This window comes from Oncorhynchus keta, chromosome 20 (assembly GCF_023373465.1).
Source record: "Oncorhynchus keta strain PuntledgeMale-10-30-2019 chromosome 20, Oket_V2, whole genome shotgun sequence".
NCBI lineage: Eukaryota > Metazoa > Chordata > Actinopteri > Salmoniformes > Salmonidae > Oncorhynchus > Oncorhynchus keta.
In genome coordinates this window covers 8,076,648-8,103,094 of record NC_068440.1, presented here as the reverse complement: position 1 = coordinate 8,103,094, position 26,447 = coordinate 8,076,648, and the positions used below count along the sequence as shown (strand labels likewise).

Here is a 26,447-nt window from a genome sequence, read left to right as displayed (position 1 = left end):
AAACACAGCTGAGAAATGGAGGAATACAGTTCATTCCACGTAGTGTTTTCCTGTGTGTCGCCATGACATGTCTCCTGTGACCTTTTCCAAATATCCCTAGGCCTTCATCCATCCCATATCTGGAATTGACTTCATTTGTCTTTCATGGGTGGCGAGACACTTAGCAAGCCTCAGTGGCAATGGGAATATCAGACGCTGATGTCACGTTTTCTCTTCCAATTATTGAAAGCCAATGGATGTAGGCCATTTGCATTTTGTAACAATAGTTTGTTGTAACCCTTTTTTATAACACCGTAATGGTTCATTACAGTAAATAAAATAATCAGTTGAAGCCTGCATTTTAAGGGTGAAATCATGTATTGGAAATATTGATGAATTAGCTGAAACTCTGTGATGTACTGCATAGTTCAACATACAAGATACACTATGTATTACAATGAGATACTGTATATTTTGAAGTACCAGATCAGGTCTGTAGGTTTTTCAACAACAACAAAAATATGATGATGAAAGTAGGGGTCTAATGTAAGGCGGAAATGGAAAGTAGCCAAGCCTACTCATAGTACCATTGAGTACAATGAAGAGGTGTTGTGTATTTATATTACTAGAATGTAAATTATACAGTGTGAAACTAAACTACTAGTAAATAGACCAACTGGATCATGGAAATGACATGAGTGTGAATATATCAGGAGAGAATCCAAGGTCTGTTTATGTATACTGAAGGTGATGATGTTTCAATGAGGCAAGTCAGTTGCAGTTTTTCTCAATTGCTAAAACACAATTTCTGAAACCTTGCTCCATTTCCTGAAAACATTAAACACTAAACCTCATCTTCAAGCACTATTTACATAACCTCTGACTCCTCTTGCAAAATGAAACGTTCGCCCTCAAAACAGTTGTACCTGTGTTCAAAATCAAACACCGCTCCTCAAATCATAAACAAAGTGATCAAAATGATATACACTCTCAAGCAGTCAGTAAACAATACACCGAAAAATAGGAAACACATTGTTCAAAACATACAATTCTCAGGGAGAAGTACATTTTTAATCAAAAGAATATTCATATTTTTTCCGTCATTGTCCTTTGATGAACGAAAACATGTTCTATGATAGTAGCTCAAAATTGATCAGAAATTACTACTCTGCTTTGCTCTTTGCAATTTTGTTTTTTGTTCTTCCTCCTCCTTGTACCCCTATTTTTACAGTACTGTACCCTGCATCTCACAAACTTGTCCTTTGTCTCTGTGATACTGTCATTCTTGTTCTTTGTTGATATGAATGGGGCAAAACTACAGATTTTTACCTTGGGGACTTGATCTAGCAACCTTTTGGTTACTGGCCCAATGCTCTAACCATTAGGCTACATGCTGCCTGGATTTTCCTTTAAACTGAAGCTGTTAATGTTTCTAATTTGTACCTAAGGTGTCTATGTTTCTGTATACTGGAAGTATTTATGTTTCTGTATACTGATGTTTATGTTTCTGTATACTGATGTTTATGTTTCTGTATACTGAAAGTGTTTATGTTTCTGTATACTGATGTTTATGTTTCTGTATACTGATGTTTATGTTTCTGTATACTGAAAGTGTTTATGTTTCTGTATACTGAAATTATTTATGTTTCTGTATACTGAAAGTGTTTATGTTTCTGTATACTGATATTTATGTTTCAGTATACTGATGTTTATGTTTCTGTATACTGATGTTTATGTTTCAGTATACTGAAAGTGTTTATGTTTCAGTATACTGAAAGTGTTTATGTTTCTGTATACTGAAAGTGTTTATGTTTCTGTATACTGATGTTTATGTTTCTGTATACTGATGTTTATGTTTCAGTATACTGAAAGTGTTTATGTTTCTGTATACTGAAAGTGTTTATGTTTCTGTATACTGAAAGTGTTTGTTTCTGTATACTGAAAGTGTTTATGTTTCTGTATACTGAAAGTGTTTATGTTTCTGTATACTGAAAGTGTTTATGTTTCTGTATACTGAAAGTGTTTATGTTTCTGTATACTGAAAGTGTTTATGTTTCTGTATACTGAAAGTGTTTATGTTTCTGTATACTGAAAGTGTTTATGTTTCTGTATACTGAAAGTATTTATGTTTCTGTATACTGAAAGTGTTTATGTTTCTGTATACTGATGTTTAGGTTTCTGTATACTGAAAGTGTTTATGTTTCTGTATACTGAAAGTGTTTATGTTTCTGTATACTGAAAGTGTTTATGTTTCAGTATACTGAAAGTGTTTATGTTTCTGTATACTGATGTTTATGTTTCTGTATACTGATGTTTATGTTTCTGTATACTGAAAGTGTTTATGTTTCTGTATACTGAAAGTGTTTATGTTTCTGTATACTGAAAGTGTTTGTTTCTGTATACTGATATTTATGTTTCTGTATACTGAAAGTGTTTATGTTTCTGTATACTGATGTTTGTGTTTCTGTATACTGATGTTTATGTTTCTGTATACTGATGTTTATGTTTCTTTATACTGAAAGTGTTTATGTTTCTATATAATGAAAGTGTTTATGTTTCTGTATACTGATGTTTGTGTTTCTGTATAGTGAAAGTGTTTATGTTTCTGTATACTGAAAGTGTTTATGTTTCTGTATACTGATGTTTATGTTTCTGTATACTGATGTTTATGTTTCTGTATACTGAATGTTTCTGTATACTGATGTTTATGTTTCTGTATACTGAAAGTGTTTATGTTTCTGTATACTGAAAGTGTTTATGTTTCTGTATACTGATATTTATGTTTCTGTATACTGAAAGTGTTTATGTTTCTGTATACTGATGTTTGTGTTTCTGTATACTGATGTTTATGTTTCTGTATACTGATATTTATGTTTCTGTATACTGAAAGTGTTTATGTTTCTGTATACTGATGTTTGTGTTTCTGTATACTGATGTTTATGTTTCTGTATACTGATGTTTATGTTTCAGTATACTGATATTTATGTTTCTGTATACTGAAAGTGTTTATGTTTCTGTATACTGATGCTTATGTTTCTGTATACTGATGTTTATGTTTCTTTATACTGAAAGTGTTTATGTTTCTATATAATGAAAGTGTTTATGTTTCTGTATACTGATGTTTGTGTTTCTGTATACTGATGTTTGTGTTTCTGTATACTGATGTTTATGTTTCTGTATACTGATGTTTATGTTTCAGTATACTGATATTTATGTTTCTCTATACTGAAAGTGTTTATGTTTCTGTATACTGATGTTTGTGTTTCTGTATACTGATGTTTATGTTTCTGTATACTGATGTTTATGTTTCTTTATACTGAAAGTGTTTATGTTTCTATATACTGATGTTTATGTTTCTTTATACTGAAAGTGTTTATGTTTCTGTATACTGATGTTTATGTTTCTGTATACTGAAAGTATTTATGTTTCTATATAATGAAAGTGTTTATGTTTCTGTATACTGATGTTTATGTTTCTGTATACTGATGTTTCTGTATACTGAAAGTGTTTATGTTTCTGTATACTGAAAGTGTTTATGTTTCTGTATAGTGATGTTTATGTTTCTGTATACTGATGTTTATGTTTCTGTATACTGAAAGTGTTTATGTTTCTGTATAATGAAAGTGTTTATGTTTCTGTATACTGATGTTTATGTTTCTGTATACTGAAAGTATTTATGTTTCTGTATACTGAAAGTGTTTATGTTTCTGTATAGAAAGATGTTTCTGTATACTGTGTTTATGTTTCTGTATACTGAAAGTGTTTATGTTTCTGTATACTGAAAGTGTTTATGTTTCTGTATACTGATGTTTATGTTTCTGTATACTGATGTTTATGTTTCTGTATACTGAAAGTGTTTATGTTTCTGTATACTGAAAGTGTTTATGTTTCTGTATACTGAAAGTGTTTATGTTTCTGAAAGTATACTGAATACTGAAAGTGTTTATGTTTCTGTATACTGAAAGTTTTATGTTTCTGTATACTGATGTTTATGTTTCTGTATACTGATGTTTATGTTTCTGTATACTGAAAGTGTTTATGTTTCTGTATACTGAAAGTGTTTATGTTTCTGTATACTGATGTTTATGTTTCTGTATACTGAAAGTGTTTATGTTTCTGTATACTGAAAGTATTTATGTTTCTGTATACTGAAAGTGTTTATGTTTCTGTATACTGATGTTTATGTTTCTGTATACTGATGTTTATGTTTCTGTATACTGATGTTTATGTTTCTGTATACTGAAAGTGTTTATGTTTCTGTATACTGAAAGTGTTTATGTTTCTGTATACTGATGTTTATGTTTCTGTATACTGAAAGTGTTTATGTTTCTGTATACTGAAAGTATTTATGTTTCTGTATACTGAAAGTGTTTATGTTTCTGTATACTGATGTTTATGTTTCTGTATACTGATGTTTATGTTTCTGTATACTGAAAGTGTTTATGTTTCTGTATACTGAAAGTGTTTATGTTTCTGTATACTGATGTTTATGTTTCTGTATACTGAAAGTGTTTATGTTTCTGTATACTGATGTTTCTGTATACTGATGTTTATGTTTCTATATAATGAAAGTGTTTATGTTTCTGTATACTTATGTTTCTGTATACTGATGTTTCTGTATACTGAAAGTGTTTATGTTTCTGTATACTGAAAGTGTTTATGTTTCTGTATAGTGATGTTTATGTTTCTGTATACTGATGTTTATGTTTCTGTATACTGAAAGTGTTTATGTTTCTGTATAATGAAAGTGTTTATGTTTCTGTATACTGATGTTTATGTTTCTGTATACTGAAAGTATTTATGTTTCTGTATACTGAAAGTGTTTATGTTTCTGTATAGTGATGTTTATGTTTCTGTATACTGATGTTTATGTTTCTGTATACTGAAAGTGTTTATGTTTCTGTATACTGATGTTTATGTTTCTGTATACTGATGTTTATGTTTCTGTATACTGATGTTTATGTTTCTGTATACTGAAAGTGTTTATGTTTCTGTATACTGAAAGTATTTATGTTTCTGTATACTGAAAGTGTTTATGTTTCTGTATACTGAAAGTATTTATGTTTCTGTATACTGATGTTTATGTTTCTGTATACTGATATTTATGTTTCTGTATACTGAAAGTGTTTATGTTTCTGTAAGTGTTTATGTTTCTGTATACTGAAAGTGTTTATGTTTCTGTATAGTGATGTTTATGTTTCTGTATACTGATGTTTATGTTTCTGTATACTGAAAGTGTTTATGTTTCTGTATACTGAAAGTGTTTATGTTTCTGTATACTGATGTTTATGTTTCTGTATACTGAAAGTGTTTATGTTTCTGTATACTGATGTTTCTGTATACTGATGTTTATGTTTCTATATAATGAAAGTGTTTATGTTTCTGTATACTGAAAGTGTTTATGTTTCTGTATACTGAAAGTGTTTATGTTTCTGTATACTGAAAGTGTTTATGTTTCTGTATACTGATGTTTATGTTTCTGTATACTGAAAGTGTTTATGTTTCTGTATACTGATGTTTGTGTTTCTGTATACTGAAAGTGTTTGTTTCTGTATACTGATGTTTATGTTTCTGTATACTGAAAGTATTTATGTTTCTGTATACTGATGTTTATGTTTCTGTATACTGAAAGTGTTTATGTTTCTGTATACTGAAAGTGTTTATGTTTCTGTACACTGAAAGTATTTATGTTTCTGTATACTGAAAGTGTTTATGTTTCTGTATACTGATGTTTATGTTTCTGTATACTGAAAGTGTTTATGTTTCTGTATACTGAGTGTTTATGTTTCTGTATACTGATGTTTATAATAATAATGTTTCTGTATACTGAAAGTGTTTATGTTTCTGTATACTGAAAGTGTTTATGTTTCTGTATACTGAGTGTTTATGTTTCTGTATACTGATGTTTATGTTTCTGTGTACTGAAAGTGTTTATGTTTCCATATAATGCAAGTGTTTATGTTTCTATATAATGAAAGTGTTTATGTTTCTGTATACTGAGTGTTTATGTTTCTGTATACTGAGTGTTTATGTTTCTGTATACTGAAAGTGTTTATGTTTCTGTATACTGAAAGTATTTATGTTTCTGTATACTGATGTTTATGTTTCTGTATACTGAAAGTGTTTATGTTTCTGTATACTGATGTTTATGTTTCTGTATACTGAAAGTGTTTATGTTTCTGTATACTGAGTGTTTATGTTTCTGTATACTGATGTTTATGTTTCTGTATACTGAAAGTGTTTATGTTTCTGTATACTGAGTGTTTATGTTTCTGTATACTGAGTGTTTATGTTTCTGTATACTGAAAGTGTTTATGTTTCTATATAATGAAAGTGTTTATGTTTCTGTATACTGAAAGTATTTATGTTTCTATATAATGAAAGTGTTTATGTTTCTGTATACTGAAAGTGTTTATGTTTCTATATAATGAAAGTGTTTATGTTTCTGTATACTGAAAGTGTTTATGTTTCTGTATACTGATGTTTATGTTTCTGTATACTGAAAGTGTTTATGTTTCTGTATACTGAGTGTTTATGTTTCTGTATACTGATGTTTCTGTATACTGAAAGTGTTTATGTTTCTGTATACTGAGTGTTTATGTTTCTGTATACTGATGTTTATGTTTCTGTATACTGAAAGTGTTTATGTTTCTGTATACTGAGTGTTTATGTTTCTGTATACTGATGTTTATGTTTCTGTATACTGAAAGTGTTTATGTTTCTGTATACTGAAAGTGTTTATGTTTCTGTATACTGAGTGTTTATGTTTCTGTATACTGATGTTTATGTTTCTGTGTACTGAAAGTGTTTATGTTTCCATATAATGCAAGTGTTTATGTTTCTATATAATGAAAGTGTTTATGTTTCTGTATACTGAAAGTGTTTATGTTTCTATATAATGAAAGTGTTTATGTTTCTGTATACTGAAAGTATTTATGTTTCTATATAATGAAAGTGTTTATGTTTCTGTATACTGAAAGTGTTTATGTTTCTATATAATGAAAGTGTTTATGTTTCTGTATACTGAAAGTATTTATGTTTCTGTATACTGAAAGTGTTTATGTTTCTGTATACTGAAAGTGTTTGTTTCTGTATACTGAAAGTATTTATGTTTCTATATAATGAAAGTGTTTATGTTTCTGTATACTGAAAGTGTTTATGTTTCTGTATACTGATGTTTATGTTTCTGTATACTGAAAGTGTTTATGTTTCTGTATACTGAAGGTGTTTATGTTTCTAATCTGTACTGAAAGTGTGTGTTGTTGTGGTAATTTCCTGTATTACCAAATAATGAGAGCAAACCACACACAAGTCAGAGTTATATTATAAAGTCCATCTTTAATTACATGAGCTTCACCATAGCTCCTTTTGACTCTCAGATCAATTCAGTGTCTATAAATGAATTATCTGAGAGTCCTTATAAAACAGTTCTTACCATCATTTATAGTCAAAACATACCCATCTCAACTCACATGACAAAACACAGATCTTAGGAACATTACAAAGGAAGACTTTAATTGAGAGAGGAGTATCCCATAGCCAGACAGCATTAGCTATAAATTATCGTTCAGTTTGGTCTCTTTAGACGAGATTCTAATCTCGTTCTTGGTACCACTTAGGACCAAAACATTACCTCATCCAATGGCATATATCAATTGTCAATTCTAGATACTCCCATCTCAAATACAATCCCTCCTGGACAAGATCAGAAAAGACAATGAACCTCTTAGGTCATATACTAAATCAAGATAAGGGCAACCTCAGAGGGGACATACAATAGTTACAGACACCTTCCCATAAGAAGACAAGCCTCCATTCTGTCCTCCTCCCCTTCTGATATTCTTCATAGCATCACATGGTTTAACAGATACATTGACATATGAAGACAAGCCTGACCTCTCCCTTCTCTGGGCCCCAAGTGACTAAGCCCTGGCAGAGAAGGGATAACTGCAAACTGCCAACAATATTATCCAAAAGAAGACATTCTAATGGCATATCTCACATAAGCATTATTATGTAAATAAAACATCTTACTTATGAATGTTACCTAACTAATTCTGATTCTGCTACCACATTGTTCATGTGATTGGTGAAACTGTCACTTTCTTACATAGGTCTCCTTCAATTACCCAGAAACAAACACACACAACAATCTGTTGAAGCATGCTGTAGCTTGTTGTGCACTACTTAACATCACTCATCTTGTTTGTTATTCAGTTATATTGAGTGTCTATGAGATATTGCATTACACAGGAATTGTCCCCCCCCCCCCAATATTGATTTCTTTAAAAGTGCTGACAGACTGACTGACGGATGCTCTGTATTGAGCGGAGTACACTCGCTGTGTCTCACACACACCGCATGGCTGATGACGGGAGTTGACTGACGACTCTCGCAAGGTTGACGGACATGGGCCCAAGGTGACTGGTCAGTGTAGCTTGCTTGACAGGTGGTCACGGTTGAGCTGCTACTGTACTGACCTTTAGTGTGGAAGACTGCTAGAGGGCATAGGTGAAGAGGGGAGAGAGAGGGGCTCGGAGAGAGAGGGAAGAGGATGGGAGGAAGGAAGACAGAGAGAAGCATGGGCTGTGCTATAGTTGGGCATCAATGGCTTTGGGTGGCTAAGTGTTCACTTAATCTCTGAGACATACCATTTGAATTAGTAGCATGTTGTTTTGGTCATTTTATATCCAGTGATTTGTCTGCCATTAATAGCTTGGAATCGTTTTTTTACCTCGTAGTTACCCACTGGGAACACCCTGTTTGAATTAACTATCTACTATCAAATGACTAATTTTTATGAAATTACATTAAACCAACATGGAATAGATGCTGCGTTGATTTCTGTGCCCAGTGGGTATGTATTTTGGGTCCCAAAATTAGGTTGACAGTATTTGTGGTATCTCAACAGTTTTTTAAAAAATTAAACAATGTAGCGGTGTCCCGCTAGGCTAGAACGCCCTTCGGCACTGGTACTAGAGCTGAGGTGAGTCAGACTTTGCCCTTCACCCTGAATCAGTGTCAAGGCGCACGTCAGCCACTGTGTGTCACCGCCAAGATGCCCCACTCGGCTCCAAGCGATCGCAAAAGACAGATGATGATGGTCCCAAACATTTCGAACCACGAGATCTGTCAGGAGGTGATCGCGGCAGTGTCTGACAATGCTCCCTTCCCCCGCCTATTGCTTTGACGGCCCTCGCCGGCTTCTGGCTTCCGCTCGGTCGGTCACAGTAGGATAAATGCTCCGCAACGGAACTCGCTCAGTGCAGCGCGAGCGGCAAGCCCCTGCTGTTTCGCCCACTTTGTGAACATAGTCCTACCCTTCCCCCAGCCCACACAATTGGTCGGGAACAAAGCTCCCCCCCCCCACCTTTGTAATTGTACAGTTGTATCATAAGACTCCTGTGACGTTTGAGACCTTACCTCTCCTCTCACAAGGTTCAATATCTGACTGATATTTTTGTTCAACAACAAATGCGGGAAAGAAAATTCTCTACAACAAGACAAATTCCACAGCAAAGTGGAGGCTTAGTTCTCTATAAGGTCAAGAGGTATGTCTGTCTAGTTTACTCCGAGCTGTTAGATGACAGCTGTTTACTCCAAGCTGTTGAAGACCTCTTGACAGGCCAGGGAGACAAGTGTGGGGTTAAGATGAGTGTGTTTGGGCCTGTTTTTTATTTGCATGTTTTACAGATGGATAGATCTTACACGTGAGGTGGTTTTACAGATGGATAGATCTTACACGTGAGGTGGTTTTACAGATGGATAGATCTTACACGTGAGGTGGTTTTACAGATGGATAGATCTTACACGTGAGGTGGTTTTACAGATGGATAGATCTTACACGTGAGGTGGTTTCACAGATGGATAGATCTTACACGTGAGGTGGTTTCACAGATGGATAGATCTTACACGTGAGGTGGTTTCACAGATGGATAGATCTTACACGTGAGGTGGTTTCACAGATGGATAGATCTTACACGTGAGGTGGTTTCACAGATGGATAGATCTTACACGTGAGGTGGTTTCACAGATGGATAGATCTTACACGTGAGGTGGTTTCACAGATGGATAGATCTTACACGTGAGGTGGTTTCACAGATGGATAGATCTTACACGTGAGGTGGTTTCACAGATGGATAGATCTTACACGTGAGGTGGTTTCACAGATGGATAGATCTTACACGTGAGGTGGTTTTACAGATGGATAGATCTTACACGTGAGGTGGTTTTACAGATGGATAGATCTTACACGTGAGGTGGTTTTACAGATGGATAGATCTTACACGTGAGGTGGTTTTACAGATGGATAGATCTTACACGTGAGGTGGTTTTACAGATGGATAAATCTTACACGTGAGGTGGTTTCACAGATGGATAGATCTTACACGTGAGGTGGTGAGATGTGGCAACAACAACAAACAAATGAAGTCTTATCAACTGTGGACACGATTCACAATTCAGTGTTAAAATAATCTAGGCGAAGATTCTTTTAACACCAACAATAAAACATTCACCACTTTCGCATTCCATTGGTTACGGTGCAGGATAACATGCTATAAAACTCGCTGATTACTATTAAAATATTGGTCTACTGGAACGCCCCATCCTCCTCGAAGTTTTGTCCTTTTTTTTCTCTACCCCATCTCAGTAAACCCTCCTTTTGTTTCCCCTCCATGCCATCCTTTCTGGTTTTTCTTTGAGACCTACCACCTGTTCCTCACCCTCATTTTCCCTCGGTTATCTTGGAGTTCCATCAGCTGTAGAGGTCTCCGGTGTGTCTGATGGAGGAAAATGGCCTCCAGGTTCCCCCGGGTGTCAACTCAGCTGTAGTTAAAGAGAGGAGAAGTGTTTCAATTCAAATCTTAGAACTCAATTTGACTTTCTTTCATGTTGGCTCTTGCTTGTTTAATGGACACTTTCAAGTGTTTAAAGGGTCCACATTCAGACGGGGCCCTTAGATAGTCACGAGTTTCAATTCAGAACTCCCCTTTTGTGATGGATTCTGTTCCTTTATGTGGGTTGCCCTTTTAAATGACACTTTAACTGTTAAAACTATTCAAGTGAGATGTTAGGATATAGAACATTACAGACAAGTGTTTTAAGGATTTTGAATTCAATTAAGGACTTTTTTTTTTAGCTTATTTCTCTGTGTGGAGTAGAGGGCACGCGATGCAGTGTCAATTTACAGTATGTGCCACTATAATATTACTTTACTGTATTTTCTGTATTTTAGGTATAATTGTATAATATGTCTTACTACTAGTTTAATACTAAGTTCAAAACGTAACAGTTTTTCAATGCATGATTTAGTAGGCTTACTATCAAATGCATCCTAATGACAATGCAGTTATATACCACACAAAGGTGTCATTCGAGACCTTCTTGAACACAATCAGCAGAGGAACCTAAAGATCGTGGCCAATGATGACATGCTCGTTTTCCCCAAATACACTAACAGCTGTTGCAAATAATCGTACAATGTTAGTGCTTTGTCTGAACGTCAGCGTACGTGTTCGAGGGTGCTGTCAGCTCTACTCAGTAAAGGTTGCATGAGGTTTAGCTTCATGTTTCTTCTTTCACTTTTTTTTCCTTTGTGTCTTTTCCAGCAGCGGACGCTGTTCCTGTACGGAAAGATGGGGAGCAGGTATGGATGACATTTCAATGTACGTTTTATCCCCCTGAAGTGAAATGTCATTTGTCTGGATTGTACACCATTCCAGCTCTACCCTCGAGTGCATATTTCTTCTTTATGTCCAATGGGTCCTTGAGCCAAGATGGCCATTGAGGAAAAGTGTAGTTTCATATTTTATTATATCTAGTAGTGAAACTGAGCGTGTCCACGCTCACACTGCTCCCTATACTGAGTGCAATGATATAATGTTGCTCAGAGATGGTTTATATTGAATTTCTCACAAAGGCCACTGGAGCAGGTCTCGAGAGCCCAAACCATTATGTACTGTATATAATCCCCCACTCCAGGGACATAGCATACGATCCATCTTACCTCTTTACCACTGTTGCTGTTGAGTTTTTCTCTCTTTAAAGAGGCTACACGGCTGAATTGCAATACACAACGGGGTCTTTTAAAACAACACAAAGACCCTACACAATGACAACCAACACGGCCGCCACGGATGTTTAAACATGGACATGAGTAGGCTACATATTCTACTACACTTAATATGCTCTTTGAATATGTTTTGTGGGACAACCCATCTCCATTTCTGTTAGATGTCTGACAAGCAACAACAACAAAAAAGGTTCACCCCATATAGTTCTGGATATGATGGATGGATATGGATTGGCCAGGGGTCACCTATTTTTCAGAAATCTGTCAACACAGCAGTGGCAGCTGAGCTGAGGTAGATGCAGCCAGCAGCCTCATAACACATGCGGTTAGAGAGACAGTATGCACTCCTCTGGACTGACCAGAGCTTGATGGCAACAATAAGACCACTGATTGGCCGATTGAGACAAAAGTGTTTCACCAGGGGAAACCTGTTCGCAGAAATCACTGGGCCTGTTGCTTGGCAGAAGAAGTTCCAAGGACACTGACGCCGTGCTGCTCTTGCTTTCCCTACCTGTTAATGCACATTTCAACCATGATAAATCATTTCTAGTGACAAACCCCACACCGCAAGCCCTCATAAATAAAGAGCAAGCACTGACCACAGTCACTTTTTTTCTGTGAATAATTCATCATTTTGTGGGATTCTTTTTATCCATCCCAACTAAAGCAAAAATCCTCTGGGCGTCAAGCTTGGACTTCATGGGGCTTGCTTAATCACCGTGACAACATGGGGCTTCCCGCATGCCCCTTTTTATGACGGCGCTAGCAGCCACTTGAGTGCTAGGTAGCTACCGGCCCGGACAAGACCAACGACACAAACATGCAGACTATACTAAACGAGATAAATGTCTTATCTGTGACAAAAGTGTTTTCCACACACATAGCTACACACGTGTAGCCTACTTAGGCACCGGGTTCCCACAATTTCCCACTCTCCCACGCCAAATAGCCTGAAGCTACAGGGCTCTTCTCGCAGGGTCGGTCGGGATTTTTGACCTGATTAAGCTATCTTTCTGCATGTTTTGATATTTCTGTATAACAACAAATCAACGAGGAAGTTAACTCTTTTACAATGAGAGTAAATGGAAAATACTATTTGTTTCCCCCAATTTGGGTGTGTGGTCAAGGGTAATTTCTTCTAATGAAGTGAATATCGAATCAGAGTATTGTAGGAGAATGACCTCACACGGGGCACCATTTTATGCAGGGATTTTCCCTCACAAGTGGCACCATTTATGTAATGGATTGTCCTATTTATACGGATGTATTATGATACTATAAGATATTATTAAATTATGAATAATGAGTTGTATCCTATTATTGCGAGGGAAGCATTACAAACACAAACACTGACATCAATGTCAATAAACAGTAGTTGTTCTATTTTGGTTTCCAAAGCCTAAGGTCAAGCTGATATGAGAGAATCTATTCACATACAAACAGTGGATTCTCATCTCTATTCTATCCTTTAATTGATCAGTATTTCAATCGTCCACATCATCCAAATCTCTCTTGCACTTTTTGTATTCCACCTTCTTTACTCAGATGCTTTCTCTTCCTCCCGCCACCCAAATCTTTACTACTTTACGACTACTGGTTTCATCCTGTGTATCTTTTACACACCTTATTTGTCCGTTTTGTTGTTGTTGTTGTTGTTGTATGTGTTCTTCTTTTAATCCTATCCCCTCTCTGTTGCGTTCCCTTTTCCTGGCTCCTCTACAAACATACCTATATCTCTCCTGGTTTTCTTCCTCTCCCTCCTTCTCTCTCTCAGCATGGGCGTGCCGAGTTTTCCTGGGAAGGAATCAATGTAAGTCCTGTGCTAATCTCGTCCTCTTCTTCCTCCGCTCCGCCACGTATTTTGACTCTCTCTGTCTGTAGATAAGCCAATGTTTTTTTCCTTCAGTTTCTCCTCATCCCACCTCCCTCCCTCCCTCTTTCCCCATCTCTCTATCTTAGCGCTGCTGCTAATCTACTGTACTGCCTGTGTTACATAGTATCTCAGGCTGGGAGATAACAAGCTGTAATAACCTTACCTCATCTACAGTAGCTAACGCTAGCTGCTAGCATGATGCTCCTTTATGTATCGATCATATGAATCACAGGCCCTACAGGTACAGTACACTGACTGCACAGTGAACTACTACACTACTGTGCTGACAATCGCTGGTTTAACCAAAGTGCTGATATGATTTGTGATGTGTTGGATAATGTAATGTATCTTTTGCTTAATATGGTGGTAGTTGTATTTGATCATTTGTTAAGCAGGATTTCCCCTATTTTATTTTATCGCATCCCTAATCCTCAACCAACAATGTTGTTTTACCCCCTCACAACAATTGGTCATTCCTCTCCCTTTTCCCCTCCACAATTATTTGTTGATTTATTTCTTTCCTCCCCTCATCCCTTTCTACAGCTCTCTATGGAGGACACTTCCTCCATCCTGCCTCGTCTGAAGAGGAACTCCAATGCCTATGGGATCGGTGCTCTGGCTAAGTCCTCACTGACAGGTGTGTCAGGTGTGTGTCTGTCCTGGTAGATGGTAAACCAGCCCCATGTTGGCTCCAGACAGGAAGAGGAGATGGAGCCAACATGGTCGCCCCTGTGGGTGCCCTTCCTGTTTCACTTCCTGCCTCCCCATTGATACCTAATGCACACATCAATGGCCGGTTATGGGCAATTGATGGAATCCAATCAGATTTAAAAAAAAATATATATATATACAAGTTTTAAAGTAAGTGCAGAAACCACAATGCAACTCCACAGGCATGCTGGGAAATGTAGTGTTTTGTAGTGTGGTATTTGTGGTGGTGGTGATTGTTTATTGTGGTGGCAAGGCAGTTTTATGGCTCTGTGCTTATTTGTGCACATAGCCATACAACTGTGTTGTGGTTGTGTCTGGTGAAGTTGAAGTACATTTGATTGATATCGTGTTTGTGTTTAACAGTCAGATTATATCGACCTTGGAATAATAAAGACCCCCAAAACCACTTTCCTTACTCTCAAACTAACTTTGGATAACATTGAATACACATCTAAAATTAATATTCTTTTATGAATAACATGAGCATTTTATGAGAACAACAATATTTTTGAAATGATTTAACTAATAAATCAGCCAGGCTTCATTCATCCCAGCATATTTGCTATTGCCCAATGGATTCAGTTCACACTCAATTGATTTAATTCGATTTTTATTGTTACTTACTCTGAATGAATACATCCTTTGTTATCGTCAGATATTTGCACATTAATTAAGGATTTGCAGTGGGGCCTTTTGAGAATTATGTTTCAAGCAAAGATAACTTTTTTCACATTTTAATTACAAACAAATGCTTAAAGTCTAATGAATCTCATCTTCTTGATTAATTTGATGACTAAAGACTCAGAATATTAATGTGGCACAATAAGTTCTGTATTTCACCCTTGTTGCTCACCACAGACGACTGAAAGATTGATCAAGTCAACAAGCCTTGACGAGTAAAATAGACAGCTTCTAATAATGCTGTAAGCCCCATCTACACTCCCTTCAATCTCCAACCATCCATAGCTCCTGAGAGACATGCATGAAAGAGGAAGAAGCCACTTTGTACCGAATTTATATTCGGCTACTGTACCGTTGCCTCCCAGAAAGAAAACACAAGCCATTAAGCATTTTCCACAGTTCCCAGCCCATTTCACTTCCTGAGCCCAAATCCATTGTGGGAGGTGCCATATTCACAAATTGAATGTGTTGTGAAACAGTGTTCTCCCCCCTCTATTCTTTATTTAGGCGTGTCCCGTTCCATGAAGGATAAAGTAACTAAGCCCACTGCCATGGCCTCGGGCAAAGTGGCTCACATGATCGAATGGCAGAGCTGGAACACACCATCCACTGGGACTGAAGGGGCTGTGGTCACCAAAATCCCAACCTCGCAACGTGAGAAGGAGAGGCGGATAGAGAGCGAAATGTACAGTGAACTCAGTGAAGGAGAAAAGGAGGCCCGCTTCACTGCAGGTAAGAGTGAACAGAAGAAGCCATTCAAATTAAACAAATCAACATGTGAATAAGTTAGATTTGGAACCATGTATTTTACGTTGTTTACAAAGTCTGTCCCCTTGCTTCTCCCAGGATTAATGGCACAATTTGCCTTATCGGAGGCTACTTTGCTGGGCTGGAGATCTATGGAGGAAGATGGCCTTTGTGCTGGCTCCAAACAAGGCAGCGTGGCCCACCTCAGTGAGACCAACCAGGAGAGCATCACCAGCAGAGGTACAGGACTACAAACATGGCCACAACACACTACAAATAGGGCAGCCATTTTATTAGACCTTTAGTTTTTAAAGTGCAAACTAAATCTCAATGAACAACACTCACTGCATCTGGTCGTCCAATGCCACAGTGCTGTATTGTTAAATTCTGAAGGATGTACAGGCAACGTCTGATAGCATAGCATTTCAAGCTGAGATTCGCAACAGCGACACTCGCCGCCCCAGGGGCATTTGTTAATGTTTTTTTGTTGTTGTTGAGGAAATGAGCATCCAGCATCGTGGTAAAAATAAATCGAAGTACGTACTTTGTTGTTCTATGGTGCGTGCAACGGTGTGCAATGATGTCCGAGGGGAAGAGACCGTGTTCATTGTTTGAAGTAACATATTTGTTGTTGTAATATTGCAAAATGGACATAGCAGTTTCACCGCTATGGATTCCAGCTTTTTAATGAATGAATAAAAACAAAAATGTATACGAAATGAAATATATACTTTTAAACAACAATTTTAGTTCCAAATGCAAAAACCACATAACTTAGCTCTTATTTAGTTGTGAAGAGGGATCGTAATTGACTTGTGAGCTCCACAACCACTCTGGACTGGACTGTGCTGCTCCATATTTTACTGTAGAAGGCTTCCAGACACTTTGATTGAGCTTATTTACTCCGGTTTGATTGATGTCCTTTCCACTTCATTTGACAGGCCAGCTAGAGGTGCATCAGGGCTGTATGAAGAAATGTTGCGGAGAAAGTCAAGATGGCAGCTGTGGCCCTGGGGTGTTTGGTTGGGTAGTGTTGTGTTGTAACAGAAGACCCTGGGGGAGCTTGTCGGTTAACACCGGGACTTAGCCTTGCTCTCATTGCTCTCACAGGTTAACAGCACCATACGGGCCTATTCTCTGCTATTATCAAGTCAGAGACCAAATCAAATCTGCTTAGTATAGACATTGTAATAACTAAGACACGGTTTGCTCATCGTCAAGCAAGCTTTAATTTTCACCTTTCGATATGTTGAGCATTAAGTAAGTTGCCAGTGCATTTCTGGTTGAAATGGTGATACTGCTGTAAATATCTTCTGATATCTGGTGATACTGCTGCTTCAAGGGCCTTTGCTGTAAAGCTAAAATTAAATTTAACTCTGTGATACATCAAAAATCTCTGCTTTGTGCTCTGAGATTACAGTACACACTGAGAATACAGAACAAAACAACTTCCTAATATTGAGTTGCACCCCCTTTTGCCCTCAGAACAGCCTCTATTCGTCAGGGCATGGACTCTACAAGGTGTCAACATGAATCCTGGCCAATGTTGTCTCCAATGCGTCCCACAGTTGTGTTAAGTTGACTGGATGGCCTTTGGGTGGTGGACCATTCTTAATACACACGGGAAACTGTTGGGTGGGAAAAACCCAGTAGCGTTGCAGTTCTTGACATACTCGAACCGGTGTGCCTGGCACCTACTAAAATGCCCTTGTTCAAAAGCAATTCAATATTTTGTCTTGCCCATTCACCCTCTGAATGGAACACATACACAATCCATGTCTCAATTGTTTTAAGGCTTAAAAATCCTTCTTTAACCCGTCTCCTCCCCTTCATCTACACTGATAGAAGTGGATATAACAACTGACATCAAAAAGGATCATAGTTTTCACCTGGATTCACATGGTCAGTCTATGTCATGGAAAGAGCAGATGATCCTTAACGTTTTGTACACTCGGTGTATATCTTGTATGTAATCCAAAATGTAAACATATACTTCTCCCTTCATCCCTTCCTAACACAACAGACCATGCGATGCATCACTCCTCAGCCGACGTATGGCCCAACACCTACGTAGCCCAGGGCCTCTACTGCCTTTCCTCCTCCGACGCCTGGGAGCCAATTAGCAACGACCCCTCGGGCGTGGCCTCGCCGGCCGCCTACGTCATGGCAGGTGGGGGAGGAGGGACGCCCGGTGAGGGCTACGGTGATGTGGACAATGTGGGGGGCTACATCCAGCAGCAGCAGCCCCAACAGCTCACCCTGCAGCAGCAGAGCCAGCTGCAGCTCCAGCAGTTGCAGCAGATCCAGCTGTACCAGCACCAGCAGCTAATGCTCTACCAACAGCAACAGGTGAGACAGACTGGACTGGACTGCCTCATAGATCACTGTCACCTGGTGGAGTGAGTGTTTCAGTGTCCTTGAGCTGTTCTTGTCTATTGATGTGCTGTATTATGTCATTCTGTATTATGTTTCATGTTTTGTGTGGACCCCAGGAATAGCTGCTGCTTTTGCAACAGCTAATGGGGATCCTAATGAAATACAAATACAGTACAACATGGAACTGTCGAACTGACAACCATTGTATGTTAGCAGTTTGCTGAGACGCTAGTGTTATTAGCAGTTGTGATTTTAACATGTAAATCTTGGTGGGGAAAACTCAAATAAATATAATTAGATGGATGCCAGCAAAGCCACTACACAAAACAACACTGAACAATGCATTAATTGGACTATAATGGTGACAAACGGTGCCCACAAACTATTATGGCCTACACAAAGCTGTACCAACAGCAGAGTCCCAACACCTTACAACTGCTACACCTGGCTATCAGCAGAGCCTTGTCTTGTAGCGAAACAGTTCATTCAGCCTCATTCACGGCCTTTCAAAAAACATAGCTTAAACAAATGTGGTTTTTACTGACAATTGATACGTTCAAACGATGGCATAAGGGGATGACGAGCAGATAAGAGGCAATCCGTAATTTTGACTAAGACATTAATGAGTGAGCTAGGACAGACATAGTCAATATAACAATTTGTTCAGCAATTTTGAAATGTACAGCGACAGAATTCAGAACATGGGCCGTTCTTACAGTATTCTCCCTGTACACCAAGTCAGAACCGTAGGATAAATAAAGGGGGCATATAAAAGTAGACAATGAAAGCTCTTACAATATTTGATAACATTTCTCTAAAAGAGGCTATAGGCTACATGTGCACCACCAAGTCAGAACAATAGGCTACGTTATGAGGGGGAAAAGGATCAAATTATTAGGGTGAGGCACATAGGCTACTAACAGTTTACCACATGACATACACTTAGAATGACTTTCTTAGCTACAGTATACATATCTCCCTGGCATATTGCATCATTTATGCAGCAGCATTCAATACATTTTTGGACTCACCTTGTTGTGCTGTGCTAACTTGAACAGGAAGGTGGTGCAGCGGTCTTTCGTGGGCAAATTTTGGCATCAAATTGGTTTACAATGTCTGGCATTCTCTGGATTTATTGTGCTTTCAAGACAACTGGAAACTCTGAACAAAACAAGGTAAAAAAAAGATAAAAGTAACAAGTAATTAAAGAGTGGCAGTAAAATAACAATAGCGAGACTATATACAGGGGTGTACCGGTAGAGAGTCAATGTGCAGGGGCATCGGTTAGTTGAGATAATTGAGGTAATATGTACATTAGGTAGAGTTATTAAAGTGACTATGTATAGATGATAACAACATAGAGTAGCAGTGGTGTAAAAGGGGGGGGCAATGCAAATAGTCTGGGTAGCCATTTGATTAGATGTTCAGGAGTCCTATGGCTTGTTGGTAGAAGCTGTTTAGAAGGCTATTGGACCTAGACTTGGTGCTCCGGTACCACTTGCCGTGCGGTAGCAGAGAGAACAGTCTTTGACCATTTTTAGGGCCTTTCTCCAACAACGTCTGGTATAGAGATCCTGGATGGCAGGAAGCTTTGCCACAGTGATGTACTGGGCCATACACACTACCCTCTGTAGTGCCTTGTGGTCGGAGGCCAAGTAGTTGCCATATCAGGCAGTGATACAGCCAGTCAGGATGCTCTTGATGGTGCAGCTATAGAAGCTTTTGTGGATCTGAGGACCCATGCCAAACCTTTTCAGTCTCCTGAGGGGGAGTAGGTTTTGTCAGGCCCTGCTAACAACTGTCTTGGTGTGTTTGGACCATGTAAGTTTGTTGGTGATGTGGACACCAAGGATCTTGAAGCTCTCAACCTGCTCCACTGTCGATGAGAATGGGGGCGTGCTCGGTCCTCTTTTCCTGTAGTCCACAATCATCTCCTTTGTCTTGATCATGATGAGGGTTGTTGTCCTGGCACCACACGGCCAGGTCTCTGACCTCCTCCTTATAGGCTGTCTCGTCATTGTCAGTGATCAGGCTTAATGATGGTGTTGGAGTTGTGCCTGGCCATGCAATCATGAGTGAACAGGGAGTACAGGAGGGGGGACTGAGCACAGGGGCCCCTGTGTTGAGGATCAGCATGGCGGATGTGTTGTTACCTACCCTTACCACCTGGAGGTAGCCCGTCAGGAAGTCCAGGATCCAGTTGCAGAGGGAGGTGTTTATTCCCAGGGTCCTGAGCTAATTGATGAGCTTTGACGGCACTATGGTGTTGAACGCTGAGCTGAAGTCAATGAATAGCATTCTCACATGGGTGTTCCTTTTGTCCAGGTGGGAAAGGGCAGTGTGGAGTATAATAAAAATAGCATAATCTGTGGATCTGTTAGGGCTGTATGCAAATTGGAGTGGGTCTAGGGTTTCTGGGATAATGGTGTTGATGTCAGCCATGACCAGCATTTCAAAGCACTTCATGGCTACAGACATGAGTGCTACGGGTTGGTAGTCATTTAGGCAGGTTACCAAGTGTTCTTGTGCACAGGGACTGTGGTGGTCTGCTAAAACATGTTTGTATTACAGACTCGGACAGGGAGAGGTTGAAAATGTCAGTGAAGACACTTGCTAGTTGTTCAGCGCATGCTCGCAGTACACATCCTGATAATCTGTCTGGCCCTGTGGTCTTGTGAATGTTGACCTGTTTAATGTCTTACTCACATCGGCTGCTGAGAGCGTGATCACACAGTCTTCTGGAACAGCTGGTGCTCTCATGCATGTTTCAGTGTTATTTGCCTCGAAGCGAGCATAGAAGTAGTTTACCTTGTCTGGTAGGCTCATGTCACTGGGCAGCTCTCAGCTGTGCTTCCTTTTGTAGTCTGTAATGGTTTGCAAGCCCTACCACATCCGATGAGCGTCAGAGCCGGTGTAGTACGATTCGATCTTAGTCCTGTATTGACGCTTTGCATGTTTGATGGTTCGTTGGAGGGCATAGCGGGATTTCTTGTAAGCTTCTAGGTTAGAGTGCCGCTCCTTGAAAGCGGCAGCTCTAGCCTTTAGCTCAGTGTGGATGTTGCCTGTAATCCATGGCTTCTGTTTGGGGTATGTACTGTATGTCACTGTGGGGACGACGTCATCGATGCACTTATTGATGAAGCCAATGACTGATGTGTACTCCTTAATGCCAGCAGGAGAGTCCTGGAACATATTCCAGTCTGTGCTAGCAAAACAGTCCTTTAGTTTAGCATCTGCTTCATCTGACCACTTTTTTACTAATTGAGTCACTGGTGCTTCATGCTTTAATTTGTGCTTGTTAGCAGGAATCAGCAGGATAGAATTATGTTCAGATTTGCCAAATGGAGGGCGAAGTAGAGCTTTGTATGTGTCTATGTGTGTGGAGTAAAGGTGGTCCAGAGTATTTTTTCTCTCTCGTTGCACATTTAACATGCTGATAGAAATTTGGTAAGACCAATTTAAGTTTCCCTGCATTAATGTCCCTGACCAGTAGGAGCGCCACCTCCGGGTGTGCGTTTTCTTATTTGCTTATGGCGGAATACAGCTCATTGAGTGCGGTCTTATTGCCAGCCTCAGTCTGTGGTGGTATGTACACAGCTTAAAAAAATACAGATGAAAACTCTCTAGGTAGATAGTGTGGTCTACAGCTTATCATGAGATACTCTACCTCAGGTAAGCAAAACCTCGAGACTTCCTTAGATATTGTGCACCAGTTGTTATTTACAAAAATACATAGTCCACCGCCCTTTGTCTTACCAGACAGTGCTGTTCTATCCTGCCGAAACAGCGTGTAACCAGCCAGCTGTTTAAAGGAAAATAATGATTATTTTTCGTGGTGACTAATCGCAGTTCAGATGTCCAAGAGTTCTTTTCGGTCATAAGCGACGGTAGCAGCAACATTATGAACCAAATAAGGAAATAAAAAGAAGTTACAAACAACGCAAAGAAACAAACAAAAAACACAATTGGATAGTGATATAGAATTTTGTAATCATTGTTCATAAATTTCAATTATCCGTATAGGTCTGCAAACCAGAGTTTGTAAAGTTCTGGTTTTAAATGAAACAGACAGAATTCCCAGCTCACAATTGGTCAAATCCAAGTTTATTAGTGAGAGCTCTCCTGTGCATATACTGTACAAAGACGTTCCTTTTATAACATTCTCTTAACCTGTTAGTCCTATAGGGGCAGTATTTCATTTTTGGATAAAAAGACGTGCCCGTTTTAAGCGCAATATTTTGTCACGAAAAGATGCTCGACTATGCTCGACTATGCTTTGATAGTTTTGGAAAGAAGACACTCTGACGTTTCCAGAACTGCAAAGATTTTCACTGTGAGTGCCATAGAACAAAATCTACAGGCAAAACCAAGATGTTTGAGTGACCAGGAAATCAACAGGATTTCTGGAGGCACGTTTTCCATGATCGCCTTATATGGCTGTGAATGCGACAGGAATGAACGGACACTTCCTATCGTTTCCCCCAGGTGTCTGCAGCATTGTGACGTATTTGTAGGCATATCATTGGAAGATTGACCATAAGAGCCTACAATTACCAAGTGTCCCGCACGGTGTCTGCGTGGAAATTGGTGCGCAAAAGTCAGGTACCAGTATTTTTCCATCCGAATCAGAGAAGAATGCACGCTTCCAGGGACGGCATTTCAATGAAGAGATATATGACAAAACACCTTGAGGATTGATTCAAACAACGTTTTCCATGTTTCAGTCGATATTATGGAGTTAATTCGGAAAAAAGTTCGACGTTTAGGTGACTGAATTTTCCGTTAGTTTCGGTAGCCAAATGCATAGTAACAAACGGAACGTTGTGTCCTACACAAGCATCTTTCAGGAAAAACTGGACATCTGCTATGTAACTGAGAGTCTCCTCATTGAAACATCTGAAGTTCTTCAAAGGTAAATTATTTTATTTGATCCCTTTGCTGGTTTTTGTGAATGTTGCGTGCTAAATGCTAATGCTAAATGCTAAGCATATTTATTTCATTTAATTTGCTATCACCACTCTTACACAAATTATTGATTTTCTCTGGTTCTAAAGCATATTTTGAAAATCTGAGACGACAGGATTGTTAAGAAAAGGATAAGCTTGAGGGCAGGCATATTTATTTCATTTAATTTGCAATTTTTAGAAATCGCTAATGTTGCGTTATGGTAATGAGCTTGAGGCTGTAGTCACGATCCCGCATGCGGGATGGGGCGGCCTAAGAGGTTTAACCTACACACATACAAACATACAAACACACTAACATTAGGCTACAATTCTCACCACAGTTATGGTTTTAACCTTCTTACTACTAATGTAATGCTACCAATGCCAGTCCTACTAATTAAATACAGAAATAATTGTAGCCAAGAGCAACAGATGACTCATTCCTCCCACTAGCCATGAGCTATCGGGTCATGGGGAGGTTTCTTGATCATGTTGTTTTTTGTGTCATGAAAAAATGTGAATGAACTGTGTTCCCTAATCTACAGGCAATGGAACACAGACTACACAGTGCAAACCACTCCCTCCAAGCCACACCCAACAGCACCATTCACAGTCTAGGCCTGCCCACTCATCCCCGCCTGGCTGACCTGTGGGGCTCTGCGCAGGTGGAGATTGTCGGACACATGAGCGGGCCAATGGCTGACATGGTTGTTGGTGTGGTCGAGACCTTGGGGGAGGAGCCAGAGGAGGAGATCGAATGCATTTCAGAGCAACAGGAAGAGGAGGAGACTAAGGTGAGCCATGTGGTTGAAGAAAATGTGGTTAAAGAAAATTTGAAGACTAGTGGTTTTTGTAATGTTTAGATATCATCAATATTATCATACGCATTGATGCCTAATGGTACTAAGCATTGTCAATATTAACAGCAGGCCTTACAAGTAGGCATGGTTAAAGTAGGAAGAAATAGATTGTTGTTGTTGTCATTGTTGTAAAAAGGTGTGAGTGTGGTACTATTTACTATAATGTATTCAAATATTGAATTACTTTGACATATGTAATGATGTTATACAGTGCCTTGCAAAAGTATTCATCCCCCTTGGCGTTTTGACTATTTTGTTGCATTACAACCTGTAATTTAAATAGATTTTTATTTAGATTTTATGTAATTGACATACACAAAATATTCCAAATTGATGAAGTGAAATGAAAAACGTAAAAAAAAAAATCTACAAATTAAAAAACTGAAAAGTCCCTAAATAAGATCTGGTGCAACCAATTACCTTCAGAAGTGACATAATTATTTAAATAAAGTCCAGTTGTGTGCAATCTAAGTGTCACATGATCTCAGTATATATTCTGTTCTGAAAGGCCCCATAGTCTGCTACACCACTAAGCAAGGGGCACCACCAAGCAAGCGAAAACCGTGAAGATGAAGGAGCTCTCCAAACAGGTCTGGGACAAAGTTGTGGAGAAGTACAGATCAGGGTTGGGTTATAAAAATATCTGAAACTTTGAACATCCCACGGAGCACCATTAAATCCATTATAAAAAATGGAAAGAATATGGCATCACAGCAAACCTGTGAAGAGAGGGCAGCCCACAATAACCTCACAGACCAGGCAAGGAGGGTATTAATCAGAGAGGCAACAAAGAGACCAAAGATAACCCTGAAGGAGCTGCAAAGCTCCACAGCGGAGATTGGAGTATCTGTCCGTAGGACCACTTTAAGCCATACACTCCACAGAGCTGGGCATGACGAAAGAGTGTCCAGAAAAAAAAGCCATTGCTTAATAAAGAAAAAAATAAGCAACCATGTTTGGTGTTTGCCAAAAGGCATGTGGGAGACTCCCCAAACATATGGAAGAAGGTACTCTGGTCAGATGAGACAAAAATGTAGCTTTTTGGCCATCAAGGAAAATGCTATGTCTGGAGCAAACCCAACACCTCGCATCACCCCGAGAATACCATCCCCATAGTGAAGCATGGTGGTTGCAGCATCATGCAGTGGGGATGTTTTTCATCTGCAGTGACTGGAAACTGGTCAGAATTGAAGGAATGATGGATGTCACTAAATACAGGGAGATTCTTGAGGGAAACCTATTTCAGTCTTCCAGAGATTTGAGACTGGGACGGAGGTTCACCTTCCAGCAGGACAATGACCCTAAGCATACTGCTAAAGCAACACTCGAGTGGTTTAAGGGGAAACATTTAAATGTGCTGGAATGGCCTAGTCAAAGCCCAGACCTCAATCCAATTACAGATTGCTGTACACCAGCAGGAACTCATCCAATTTGAAGGAGCTGGAGCAGTTTTGTCTTGAAGAATGGGCAAAAATCTAAGTGGCCAGATGTGCCAAGCTTATGGAGACATATCCCAAGAGACTTGCAGTGGTAATTGCTGCAAAAGGTGTGTGTGTGTGTAATATTGTTTCAGAAGAAAAAATATTTTGCATCTTCAAAGTGGTAGCCATGTTGTGTAAATCAAATGATACAACCCCCCCAAAATGTATTTTAATTTCAGTTTGGAAGGCAACAAAATAGGAAAAATGTCAAGGGGGTGAATACTTTTGCAAGCCACTGTATTACGCTAAGTTCTCTATGGTGAACAGAACGTGTTGCTACATTACACAGACTAACGTTTTAACCACACAAGAATTCCAGGAAATACACATCCTTTTTTTTTACCTCAGTTTGGTGAATTTAGTATTTTGATATATCAAAATGTGCACCATATATCAGAAAGCCATGACAACAGGAAGCAGCAATAGTATTTAAAAATACATATTTTAGCAATATAAATTGTACATTTAACATGAGATTTGAACAGGATTCTACTTTATCCAGTAAAACTATTGAATGAGCCAAAAAAAAAGGTACTATGGTTTATTGATTTTATGTTTGTCCTGGCTACTACAAGTGATTAACTTCAAAGTCCTCCAGCCACAAGATGTCGTTCAAAGGTAATACATGGGTTATGGATTTATGATGTACCCATAGGTACTTCCTCTTGACTGATCCTCACAGTTTGGTAAGTACAGTATAGTCAGTAAACCATCCATTTA

At 38.7% G+C, this 26,447-nt stretch overlaps 1 protein-coding gene across 6 annotated transcripts in view; it reads left to right on the top strand.

Annotated features, from left to right (window-relative positions):
• Positions 1–26,447, top strand: part of LOC118399274 (protein FAM131B-like) — a 31,809-nt gene that overhangs the window by 3,315 nt on the left and 2,047 nt on the right. The window contains exons 2-8 of one of the 6 annotated variants that reach the window (XM_035795216.2): positions 11,589–11,626; positions 13,827–13,862; positions 14,469–14,562; positions 15,825–16,049; positions 16,164–16,304; positions 18,088–18,413; positions 23,932–24,180. In XM_035795216.2, the coding sequence (XP_035651109.1) occupies positions 11,589–11,626; positions 13,827–13,862; positions 14,469–14,562; positions 15,825–16,049; positions 16,164–16,304; positions 18,088–18,413; positions 23,932–24,180 (1,109 nt within the window). Of the gene's footprint in view, positions 1–11,588; positions 11,646–13,826; positions 13,863–14,468; positions 14,572–15,824; positions 16,050–16,163; positions 16,305–18,087; positions 18,414–23,931; positions 24,181–26,447 lie in introns of all 6 variants that reach the window. The other 5 variants (XM_035795215.2, XM_035795220.2, XM_035795221.2 and 2 more) reach the window with 5 other exon arrangements.